This window comes from Salvelinus sp. IW2-2015, linkage group LG23 (genome assembly GCF_002910315.2).
Source record: "Salvelinus sp. IW2-2015 linkage group LG23, ASM291031v2, whole genome shotgun sequence".
Taxonomy (NCBI): Eukaryota; Metazoa; Chordata; class Actinopteri; order Salmoniformes; family Salmonidae; genus Salvelinus; species Salvelinus sp. IW2-2015.
The window spans coordinates 40658294-40671723 of NC_036863.1; the positions used below are offsets into that span (position 1 = coordinate 40658294).

The window sequence follows — 13430 nt, forward strand, 5'->3', positions numbered from 1 at the left end:
CAAAGAGTGACACATTTCCATGGATACAGACACCTAGCAGAATCATACCAACATTATACGACATCTAAAAGTGAATCTCATTTCTCAAGCATAGGCATAGCAGAATGGTGAAAGGCCTCGTCTCCCACAGACCCTTATACGTGAACCCGATCTGACCCAAAACACACTATCCCACTACTTTCACAAACAGTGGGAACACAAAACACACAACAACTAGCTGTGCATTTTCACAGTGAATGTCAGAAATCTAATTGTGGGTGTAGAGAAACGGATCAGAAACAGCTGAATGTTTATTGTAAATATGGATGTCCAAAGGATGGTCACCATTTTTAGAAAGATCTCTATCCAGCCTAAGCTTTGGGAGAGAAAAACTGAGCGACTGCATATGTCATAATCATATTTCAGAAGAGAGATTCCCCCTGTGTGCTTACTGACTGGCTGTCTAAATCCAGAAGTGCCTCTACTGATAGGTCAGCCCTTTCCATGATTGTCTCCGTTTTGTTCTGAAAATAAATCTGGTATTGTGAGGGTTCCCGCTCTCAGACAAAAGGCATTCGTGATTTAAAATCCACAGTGATTTACCGAGCCCCACCAGAACTAACACCTATAATGTCCTAGAATCACTCTATGAGAAAGTAGGCCGCTCTGAGCCTAGCTTGTTCACACTCTCCAGACATGCCCTGACATGGGACCAGGCCAAGTGGCAGACAGACAGTCTCCTCTCCTCCAATAGCCAGTTCATGTCCTGGTCACAACAACCCTACTCATAGGCATCACTAATATCCTCATTCCTCTATACCAAGACTAAAATCACCATGATCCCTGGTGGCCACCCACCCTCCGACACAGAGAAGATACAGTAGTCCAGCTGATTGACAGAAGAACAGCACCTAGGACAGCTTTTTCAATGAACCCTCTTCCCTCTGTTACATTTCCTGTGTGGGCCAATCATGTATCACAGTGCTGAAGAGCGAGGTCAATACACACTCCTGAGACCCTACTTGTAAATAGAGGGCTCTCCTTGAACCAATGAAACAGTACTCATGCCACTGTGAATGTAGCACATGCCATTGTGACGCTGTCCTGTTACGTGGGAGGATGTAGCAAGTGGACATATGATAGTATCCATCACTGAGTACCAGAGTGAAATTATGTGACAAAATCAGAGGTTAACATCTAACCACCTGAAATATAACTAACCCTAAGAGAACATAAGAGTAAGTTTGACATTGTAAAAATAAACGCTGAGTAAAATCAAACAGGAAAACAAACGCTTAAACACAGGTGAGTCATTTATAGGCCAGTATGTTTAGCTGTGTGCTAAGCTTTGCTTCAGGGCAATTCCATGTTAACTGAATGACGCAGACTCCCATTTTTCACTTTAACACTTTGCCACACAAAAACCATTGGTTGCAAAGTTAAACGAACCATACAACTCTACGCACAAGGACTACTTTGAACAATTTCCCCCGAAAATTTTAAAACAACACATTTACTAGAAGAACCTTCAGATGTAAGGTTTGGTAACAGAATGACAATCAAATTTCCCTCCGATTTTTATGGGACAATGTACTCTGAATTAAGATTCCAAGATGTCAGTAGAAAGAATGGGGTGTCAGCTATGACATCTTGACTTAAAAAAAAAAAAAAATTCTGTTTTGGTTATTGTACTACAATAAGTGTTTGGATATTATTTTTACACAATGGCTATTATTCTAATGAGCTCCGCACCCAAACAAGACCAGATCAAATCAAGATTTGGTTGGTCTGGAGTGGACCAAATCTTTACCAATCATAGACATCTATGTTTCACAAGTTTGGACATCACAGTACAGCACAGTATACAGTAGATAAAGTACAATAGAGTATAGTTCAGTACAGTATAAAATACAGTAAAGTACAATACCGTCAATTATACTGTACTCTAGTGTGAAATCAGCACCCTGCACGCTATCCCTGATGCAGTGAAAATAATAAAAATAAAACAATGAAGTAAGCTTTTCTTTATTTGTAGAATAATAGTGAAGACATCAAMACTATGAAATAACACATATGGAATCATGTAGTAACCAAAAAAAAGTGTTAAACAAATCAAAATACATTTTATACTTTAGATTCTTCAAAGTAGCCACCCTTTGCCTTGATGACAGCTTTGCACACTCTTGGCATTCTCTCAACCAGCATCACCTGGAATTCTTTTCCAACAGTCTTGAAGGAGTTCCCACATATGCTGAGCACTTGTTGGCTGCTTTTCCTTTACTCTGCGGTCCAACTCATCCCAAACCATCTCAATTGGGTTGAGGTCGGGCGATTGTGGATGCCAGGTCATCTGATGCAGCACTCCATCACTCTCCTTCTTGGTCAAATAGCCCTTACACAGTCTGGAGGTGTGTGTTGGGTCATTGTCCTGTTGAAAAACAAATGATAGTCCCACTAAGCGCAAACCAGATGGGATGGCGTATCGCTGCAGAATGCTGTGGTAGCCATGCTGGTTAAGTGTGCCTTGAATTCTAAATAAATCCCAGACAGTGTTACCAGCAAAGCGCTCCCACACCATCACACCTCCTCCTCCATGCTTCACGATGGGAACCACACATGCGGAGATCATCCGTTCACCTACTCTGCGTCTCACAAAGACCCGGCGGTTGGAACCAAAAATCTCAAATTTGGACTCATCAGACCAAAGGACAGATTTCCATGAGTCTAATGTTCCACGCACATGTTTCTTGGCCCAAGCAAGTCTCTTATTATTATTGGTGTCCTTTAGTAGTTGTTTATTTGCACCAATTCGACCATGAAGGCCTAATTTACACAGTCTCCTCTGAACAATTGATGTTGAGATGTGTCTGTCACTTGACATTTTCCTGATTGACTGAAGGTCAGTCAATCAGGAAAATGTATGATGGACTGTCATTTCTCTTTGCTTATTTCAGCTGTTCTTGCCATAATGTGGACTTGGTCTTTTACCACCCCTACCTTGTCACAACACAACTGATTGGCTCAAACGCATTAAGAAGGAAAGAAATTCAACTATTTCACAGGGCATACCTGTTAATTGAAATGCATTCCAGGTGACTACCTCATGAAGCTGGTTGAGAGAATGCCAAGAGTGTGCAAAGCTGTCATCAAGGCAAAGGGTGGCTACTTTGAAGAATCTCAAATATAAAATGAGTAGGTGCGGCCAAACTTTTGACTGGTACTGTATTTGCCACAGCTGTAGCTGTGTAGAGTATTAGGATCTCTAAACAAGCACTAAGTAGTGCCACAATTCATCAATCTTCAGCCACCTCAAAAGAGATGTTTTTGTGAGCAGCATGAAGATATTACTCAAATTGATTGATCGGTTAATGAATTTCTRGTGCTATGAGATTGCTGCATTTACCAGTCCTGCCAGGGATGGCACAGGCATTGATCTGGGTGTGGTCATCCTGAAATCCCTTCACATTCAATACACAGTTGCAGTGGTTCATCCAGCATATCCCTCCTCCCTTACGATGCAACTGACCCACAGAAGACGGGATGTTCCTTGGAGAGAATTGTGCTCTGTATTAACAACTACAGTCAACTTTGAGTGAACCCATTCCACTGTCAACCCTTCGTCCTCTCTGCAGAAACTCGTTGAGATGCAGCACAGAAAACACACAGCTGTCTGCTGTCTCTGTATTGTCACCTGTTCAAAACAGTCCCTTTCCAAAACTATGTAGCTAGGCCCTCTCAGAATGGAATTGAGTACGAAGGGATCCATCCTTGCAATGCTTGCTGACTTACGATCCTGCAGCACATTCTTTTGCTAACTCATTACAACTTAAATATGCTCTGCTTCTGAAGCGATTATTATTAAATTCCCCTATTGGCTATAGCCCCAAAAAGATTAAACATATGACAAATAAATGATGTCTTCAATGGAACTGGTTACTTACTGTACTAACAAGAAGTTAGATAGTATGCAGGAACGCATTACAAGAAGACAGCCTATGCATATTCACCCTAAAAGTTGATATATCCAATACCAGTCATATATGTGTAACACCCTGATCAGTTTCACCTGTCCTCGCTATTGTCTCCACCCCCTCCAGGTGTCGCTTGTTTTCCCCAGTGTATTTATCCCTGTGTTTCCTGTCTCTGTGCCAGTTTGTCTTGTATGTGCCAAGTCAGACAGTGGTTTTCCCGTTTKCCTGCTTTTTGCTATTCTCCTTTTTCTAGTCTTCYSAGTTTTGACCCTTGCCTGTTTCTGGACTCTGTGCCTGYCTTGACCACAAGCCTGTCTGCCACTCTRTACCTCCTGGACTCTGATCTAGTTTTGACCTTTTGCCTGTCCACGACCATTCTCTTGCCTACTCCTTTTGGATAAATAAACATTAAGACTCCAACCATCTGCATCTGGGTCTCACCTTGTGTCATGATATATGCCATTTTTTCCCAAGTACCTGTAGGCAATATTAATGTGTGGGAGCSATCTAAACTGTATAGGCCTGAGCCTGTATGACATATTATAGGCTCCATCTGTGTTYTTGTAGCTTTGACCTATTGGATGTGGGGATGGTCCCACCATAGCATCATCAAATCATGTTGCCCTGCCCATCGTAGTACTGTAGGCGCACTGGGACAATTTGAAGAGCTCGCTCATTCTGAAACAAATCGAAACCCTACGCCTACCAATCCTGCATKAGGAGAGCAAACCGAGGCGAGATCCAAGACTGTAAAATATTCCCATGTTGTATAGGCCTATCAGTTTATATCAGAGGAGGCTGGTGGGAGAAGCTATAGCAGRACGGGCTCATTGTAATGGCTRGAATGTAATTTATGGAACTGAGTCAAATGTGGTTTCAATATGTTTGATACAGTTCTATTTAATCCAKTACAGCCATTACAATGAGCCTGTCCTCCTATAGCTCCTCCCACCAGCCTCTGGTTTTTATGTACTCTCGGTTAACCCAGAACTAAAGTCTCATGTAATTGGTCAGCTGCTTAAGTTCTGRGTCCAGAACTTAAGCTGTACCATAGAGGCACTGAATACGTTAGAGGAAAAACAAAGAAATGGAGGAACTTATTCAAGAAAGACCCAGTGTAATATATTATAAAAATAAAGCGAATTGGATGGAATATGGGGAAAAATGCACCAAATTCTTTTTCAATCTTCAATATAGAAAAGCTACCAAAAATGTGATAACTTGTTACAAATGGAGTCACGCATGAATCACCGAATGATATTTTGAAAGGGGAAGTAAAGTACTTTAAGAATGTTTTCGTTTCAGTCTTCATCTCCACTAACTGAAACTAATTGTATGGATTTTTGTATCTCCTAATAATGTAAAATTAACATCTGTACAGAAAGACTCATGTGAAGGCCAAATTACAGAGGAACTTCTTGATGCAATTAAATCCTTTAAGGCTGGGAACTCCAAGGCTGGATGGCATACCTGTGGAAGTAACTTTTTTTKATATACTCAGAGGACCATTATTAGCATGTTTTAACCACTCCTATATAAATGGTAGATTATCAGACATGCAACAAGAAGCTCTGATATCATTATTACTGAAACAGAACCCAAGTGATGTATGTATGAGTGTGTGTATATATATATATAAAGATCTAGTCCATAAAAAAAATTGGAGACCTCTTACACTTCAGTGTTGTGATGCAAAAATCCTAGCAAAATGCTTGGTGCATAGAATTAAAGTATTGTCAGATATTATTAATCCTAATCAGAATGTTTTTTTTACATGGACGATACATTGGAGATAATATAAGACAAGTACTGGAAACAATAGAACACTATGAAATATCGGGGACACCAGGCCTGGTTTTCATAGCTGATTTTGAAAAGGCTTTTGAAAAAGTACGACTGGAGTTTATATATAAATGCCTAGAATATATATATTTATTATTGCCATCGAAATGTTAGCTGTTAAAATTAGATCAAACTATAATATTAAGGAATTAGAAATCCGTGGCTTAAAATCTAAGGTGTCATTGTAAGCTGATGATTCATGTTTTCTTTTAAAACCACAATTAGAATCTATCCACGGCCTTTTAGAGGATCTAGATACTTTTGCTATCCTCTCTGGATTAAAACCAAATTATGATAAGTGTACTTACTATATTCAATATTGAATCACWAAAAAATTCACATTTTACATTACTGTGTAGTTTAYCAATTAAATGGTCTGACGGAGATGTGGACATACTCGGTATACAAATCCCAAAAGAAAGAAATGATCTCACTCCAATAAATGTTTATAGAAAGTTAGCAAAATAGATAAGATCTTGCTACCATGGAAAGGAAAATACCTGTCTATTTGTGGAAAAATCACCTTGATTAACTCTTTAGTCATATCACAGTTGACCTATTTGCTTATGGTTTTGCCTACACCTAGTGACCTGCTATTTAAATTATATGAACAAAAAATATTCAATTTTATTTGGAATGGCAAGCCAGACAAAATTAAAAGGGCCTATTTATATAACGAATATGAATTCGGAGGGCAGAAATGATTAAATATTAAAACATAAGACCTCTCACTAAAGGCATCAGTCATACAAAAGTTATGCTTAAATCTAAACTGGTTCTCTAGTAAATTGGTAGGAATGTCTCATCCTATGTTCAAGAATGGCCTTTTTCCCTTTATTCAGATTACACCTGCTCACTTTCGGTTGTTTGAAAAGGAAATAATTGTCACGCCCTGACCATAGAGAGYCTTTTTATTCTCTATTTTGGGTTAGGTCGGGGTGTGACTAGGGGGGGTGTTCCTATCTAGGTAGTTAATTTCTATGTTGGCCTGGTATGGTTCCCAATCAGAGGCAGCTGTTTATCATTGTCCCTGATTGGGGATCATATTTAGGCAGCCATTTMCCCACTGTGTTTTGTGGGATCTTGTTTCTGTGTAGTTGCCTGTGAGCACTGCATGAGCTTCAGGTTTCGTTCGTTCTTTATTGTTTTTGTGCGTTTCATTCAATAAACATGTGAACCCATATCACGCTGCGCGTTGGTCCGAGTATGCTTCCAACGGAAATCTTGACAATCTCCAAAATATCGTTATTTTTTAAACAAGCCTTAGAGAGTTGGTTGCAATTTCAGTTTAATCCACCTGAAAAGACAGAACAAATAATACAACAAATATTGTGGTTAAACTCAAATATACTAATTGATTAAAAAAACATATTTTTTGAAGATTTTTTTTTTTTTTAAGTATAATTTTTGTGAATGATATCATAAATAGGACTGGTGGAGTTATGTCACACATGCAGCTAACACAGACATATGGAAATGTCTGCTCTACCCAAAATTACAACCAACTAATTGCAGCATTACCACAAAAATGGAAGAGGCAAGTAGAAAGTGAAAAAAGTAAGGAACTTGTATGTCGGCCCTGTATTAAAGAACATAAATGGTTAAAGAAAGTGTGATAAATAAAAACATATACCAATTTCATTTAAGGACCAAAAACTGACAGTTGTGCCATATAAATTGCAAAATAGTTGGGAAGATATTTTTGATTTATTCATTCCATGGCACATGGTTTATGAACTGATACGCAAAACAACACCGGATTCAAAACTTCTAATTTTTCAATTTAAATTACTATACAAAATTCTTGCAACCAATAGAATGTTATATATATGGKGGATACAATCTTCCCAGCTCTGAAGATTTTGCTGTGAGGAGGCAGAGTCATTAGATCATTTATTTTGGTATTGTCCATATGTAGCTCGTTTTTGGTCACAGGTCCAGGAATGGCTGAAGAATTGCAACATTTTCCTAGAACTAACGCTGCAGATAGCAATACTGGATGATTTGAAAAGTCATAGTCAATCAATCAGTAATATAATAATTATTTTAGCAAAAATGTTTATTTTTAATTTACAATCTGTAGAAGCTATGAGAATAGGAAGGTCCAGTACTTTTGTGAAGCATCACAGCACAGTTGAAAAATATATGGCAAATAGAAATCCAAAATGGATGGTGTTGAGAGAGAGATGGGAGGGGTTGAATGGAGCTGAAGGGTGGGACTAATATCAAGATAACCAATGTAAAACATACGGGGTCTGTAAAATGTATATGGGTTCAGAAATGTTGTGAAATAGCACAGTTACAAATAGAAATCAAACCGGATGGATATCAGAAAGAGAGGAAGGACTAAAAACAAACAAGATATAACTGTTGTAAAATAGATTGTCTGTAAAATGTGTATAAGATGTATGGACTGAAGGTAGAAGCCTAAGTGTTGTTGTTTATTGGTTTACTCCAATTGGGGGAAGGGTGGTAGGGTTTGCGGGGAATAATAAAAGTATATTAAAAAAAAAAAAGTATGTCTATATAGGTATGTGTATGTATATATGTGTATATATATACATATGGGGGATTGGAAATGATGCAGACAATTACATTGATGGAAGCAACAATCTTTCCCCAATATTAAGCTGATCCACCCCTTTTGAAAAAAATAAGTTCTGGGTCCATACATGTTAAGAGAAGAGATGAAGAAATGTTAGAATGAGGAGCTCCACCTTCTCTCTTTGCAAGTTATGCGCCACCTCCCCTTCCCAAATTTCGAAAGATGCTAACACGGAACCCAAACCGGTTGCGCGCGTGCTCCATCGTGCATAAATGTATTTTGTCCCCCCACACCAAACGCGATCACGACACGCAGGTTAAAATATCAAAACAAATCTGAACCAATTATATTAATTTGGGGACAGGTCGAAAAGCATTAAACATTTATGGCAATTTAGCTAGTTAGCTTGCACTTGCTAGCTAATTTGTCCTATTTAGCTAGATTGCTGTTGCTAATTTGTCCTGGGATATAAACATTGAGTTATTTTACCTGAAATGCACAAGGTCCTCTACACCGCCAATTAATCCACAAATAAAACGGTCAACCGAATCGTTTCTAGTCTCTCTTCCTTCCAGGCTTTTTCTTCTCTTGACTTTATATTGCGATTGGCAACTTTCATAAATTAGGTGCATTACCGCCACTGACCTCGTTCGTCTTTCAGTCACCCACGTGGGTATAACCAATGAGGAGATGGGAGAGGCAGGCACGTGGGTACCTGCTTCTATAAACCAATGAGGAGATGGGAGAGGCAGGGCGATCTGCGTCACAAATAGAACTGACTTCTATTTTAGCCCTTGGCAACGCAAACGCTCGTTGGTGCGCGCGAGCAGTGTGGGTGCAATAATTGAATAATATTGATTTCTACATTTCTTTTGCAACGCTCGCGCACGCGAGCGGTGTAGTCAGCCTGTATCACCTTCGAAATCGTGATTTGTCCAAATAACCAGTGAAGACAAGCAAAACACGGGACCTAGTGCTGCTCCTTATCCTAGCATCCCATTAAATCCAAACAGATTATCTTGGTTTACAGACAGAATCTTTCCACAACAGATTAGTGCATGCCAGATAGTTATTTTACTTATAAACTAACCACATGTTATAGCAATCTGGTGCCTGGCAGAACAGTCATGACGTGACACCCAGCCATTGGTTGATGCATGCAACTTCTGAGCAGGTGCACGCGACCTGTATGTGACAGTTGTCAGGGGCTTGGTGGGTCTAGCAGGCAGTGATCGTCTTGATTTGATACTTTGCACATGTTCTGCAAGAGATTAGAGTCCCCTATGAAACACGGACCACATAAGGTTCCCACCCTAACATTACGATAAACCGAAGAGTAGATGTATAGCCCTATTTTCAATCAAGTGCTATAGTATTTTTATTTTAAACAATGCATATTCAATATATCACAATGCTGCTGTCCGGGCCTGGATAGCTGCAGTACCGAACTCGGGTTTACATTAGATTAAACCTGCGATTGCAGACAAGTGCAATATGATTGCAGACAAGTGCCACGGGGTTGAGGGTGCAATTGAGACACGAATTGTAAATAAAATGCGTCAGAAATAAACTATTCCAATATTGGAAAGCGGCAACCCCAAGGAGGAGCCCTGACGCACCACCGTAAATGACTAAAACTGTCATAAATCCCACGGGATGGCACATTTATAATAAAACGCCATTTAACATGAACGAGACGGCAAAGACAGTGACGTATTATTGAAGCTCAGTCGACACTATTTTACTTGTGGCATAGCCCCTATACATCATTGCAGACTACAGCACTTTTGACGCCAGAAAATGATATTGCAGAGACAATAGGGCTATTGAAAGAAAAGACTACAGGTCTACATTATGTTATATTTTCTATGATATGCATACTAATAGCCTACATCATAGCAGCATTGACGTTATTGGCACACGTGCCAAAGAAACGTGAATATAGGCCTAATCGAAACGAGTGCGTAGTTCCAAACTCAAGATCCAAGCAAAGATAACCTATATGTTTTACTCATCGACAGTGAAAACTGCCACATACAATTCCAATATAGATTGCAACCCACCCCATCCCCCAAGTGAGTACGTAGATCCACGTATTCACCAAGCGCCCTCTATCACAGCGCCAGCGAAATCATGCTGCATCACTGCCTCAACAGCAAAGACCTCCACGGCAACACGGCCTCATTTAGTCTCTTCTTCTGCCTGTCCATGACTAAATTCAATCACATTGGGACAGTGAAAACATATTGCCGTGACACGATTAGGAAGAGTCCCCCCCCCCCCACACACACACACAGTCTGTAGGCTATAGCTTTAAACACAGTCACTGCCTTTCACTGTTTATCAACATCACAGGTCCCGAGCAAAATACAATTATTTATATAGCACATCAGACATCCACATGACGCAATACCCAACCCTAAACGAGATCTTAAACGGCACACAATTAATAGCGTATAGCTCTTAATAGCCTATAAAATAATTAAAAAACTAAGAAAATGCACTCACTTTTTACTACCCGATCGGTGGCATTTAAGACTATGTCAACGTTAGACATCTTCATGGGCAGTTGCGCTCTTGAGGCAAACTCGTTTTTAGTCCTCCTTGCGGAAGTGACTGTTTATTCTCGGTGTGTTTTCGCGGTTGCGAGATTTGGTTGGTGCAGTGGCATCACTTGGATGCGTCCCTCAGTTTATCACTGCCTGCGCTGGGGTCTGGGGATGACTACTGCTACACAGTTAAGGTGGATGCTGCTGAGGATGCTGCTGCGCTGTGCTAAGCAGTCGTGTGGGGGAGGATGGAGGGAACGAATTAGGTGGGGGTGGAAGAGAGAGAGAGAGTGGGAGAGAGAGAGCTCTGCCCAGGAGATCCTCACTGCGCGCTGCACCACCCCGACATGGCGTTGAGGGGAACTCCTACGCAAATGTTTCACGGGGCTGCCTGATGCTGCCATCAGGTGGAGGCAAAGCCGGGGTTTCCCAAAAACACGCACGCGCCATGTTTTTGTATTCTATGCGCTTGCTGAAAGGGGTGGGGATGTGGCCTGAGACGCATAGGTCTGTCGCCTACTGTATTTAGTATGGTTGTATCAGTGAAGGTTCCTGGGGTAAAACATTGTGCCATTGATTTTTTGTTATTTCTCCAACATTTTCAAATATTCAGAGAGACCTATGGGAGAACAAGTGGCATCCGTAGAGGAGATGACAAGGCCAAAATATGTGTGTGTGTGTGTGTGTGTGTGACAAGAACACATTGAATACCTAACCAATCAACACAGCACATTTCCTGGAAATGTTCAAATAACCACGGCATGTGGTTGCGCAAACTGTTCTGCCTCTCAGACCAAATGTGTCTGGATGCCAAAGCCATCTTGGATCAGTAGGCCTATTAGAGGAAAGTGGAAGTCTTAACAGCAGAAGGTTTTCCTGCAGCCACAGGCCCATAACAGGTGCTTTGAATGAATATTCTCATTATATGAACTGCCAGAACGCGGCGCTGTTCAGTGTCCGTGGTTCTGAAACCAGCGACCAGTCAGTCCGCGCTCATCGCAGCGCTGTGCGTAGTGCTGAATGTTTGCGCGCAGGTAGGGCATCTTCCCGTAGGCTAGATTCACTGCGGATTCTAAAATGTAAGTTACAAAAGACAGACAACTTGTTTTGCCACCTCAACAACATACTGTGCTGTGGTGTCACAAGCACTTGGAAGACTATTTTTATTTATCTTTTTAGCAGGCCAAAAACAGGTAGCTTATGATGCGATCATGAACATTGTAGGTCTATCTTAATTTAGCCTATAGAGACCTACCTGTATATTGGGGATACGCTTTACAATAGCATTTACAATTTACATTATAGGCAGGTGGTAGACATACAGYGCAGCCTATAATGTGGCCTAATTGGCCATGACATTTTATTTTTGTTCTAGTAATTTCTACAATTTGTAACTCATAAGAATCCATCTAATGAAACGAATTTTGATGACTTAGCTCAAACAACTTGGCTGGGATGCCTTACTCATTCCCAGTGGGGTAAAGTACTTACGTATAAAGTACTTAAAAGCACGACTACTTTAAAGTACTACTTAAGTCGTTTTGGGGGGGGGGTATCTGTACTTAACTATTTATATATTTTTCACAACTTTTACTTCGCTACATTCCTAAAGAGAATAGTTTTCTTTTTACTGCATACATTTTCCCTGACACCCAAATGTAGCCGTTACATTTTGAATGCTTAGCAGGGCAGGAAAATTCTCAAATTCATGCACTTATCAATAGAACGAACCTGGTCATCTCCCCTAATGCGTCTGATCTGGTGGACTCACTAAACACAAATGCTTCGTTTGTAAATGAGGTCTGAGTTTTGGAGTGTGCCCGTGGGTATCAGTACATTTGTTAAAAAACAAGAAAATTGTGCTGTCTGGTGTGTTTAATATAAGGAATTTGAAATGATTTATACTTTAACTTTTGATACTTAAGTATATTTCACACCAAATACTTTTACAAAGGTAGTATTTTACTCTGTGACTTTAACTTTTACTTGAGGCCTTTTCTATTAAGGTATCTTTACTTTTACTCAAGTATGACGATTGGGTACTTTTTCCACCACCGCTCATTCCCATGTAGACCTATGGCTACAATAGAAGTCGCGGATTGGTGGGTCTTCTCTTCATCTGAATTTTGTAGGCATGACGGGGCTTGGACTTTGTGATGACTGTAGAAATGTGTGTGCTTGGCTAAATGTTCTATGATGTAACCTTATGCATATTACATGAACAAAATAAAGCTCTGAAAACAGTGAAACAATCTCTGTAGGCCTATTTCATTTTGACAGCTATGAGGTTGCAGGTCCATCTCTTACACATATGGTTCCACAGTTATTGTATATGAATATAAAGTTGACCATGACATGGGTAGGCCTAATTATGGATACAAGTGGGCTATCCTATTTATACATCTAGCTAATCATTAGAAAATATAGCACAAATTAATAAAATCATGGAGTCATATGGGAGGAACTAGTGGAGTTATGTAGCCTAAAGACTTATGTCAGTTGCATAGCTCTAACCTGTCCCACGGTTTCCAGCGGATGTAGCGT

The 13430-nt window shown here is 40.2% G+C and overlaps 1 protein-coding gene across 2 annotated transcripts in view; it reads right to left on the bottom strand.

Moving 5' to 3' along the window:
- The window catches only part of LOC111950316 (protein phosphatase 3 catalytic subunit alpha), a 53282-nt gene extending 42086 nt beyond the window's left edge, over positions 1 to 11196 (bottom strand). Inside the window, exon 1 of one of the 2 annotated variants that reach the window (XM_023967801.2) lies at positions 10846 to 11196. In XM_023967801.2, coding sequence (XP_023823569.1) covers positions 10846 to 10900 — 55 coding nt within the window. In that variant the 5' untranslated portion in view covers positions 10901 to 11196. The remainder of the gene's footprint in view (positions 1 to 10845) is intronic. The other variant, XM_023967800.2, reaches the window with a different exon arrangement.
- Positions 11197 to 13430: the final 2234 nt, after the last annotated feature.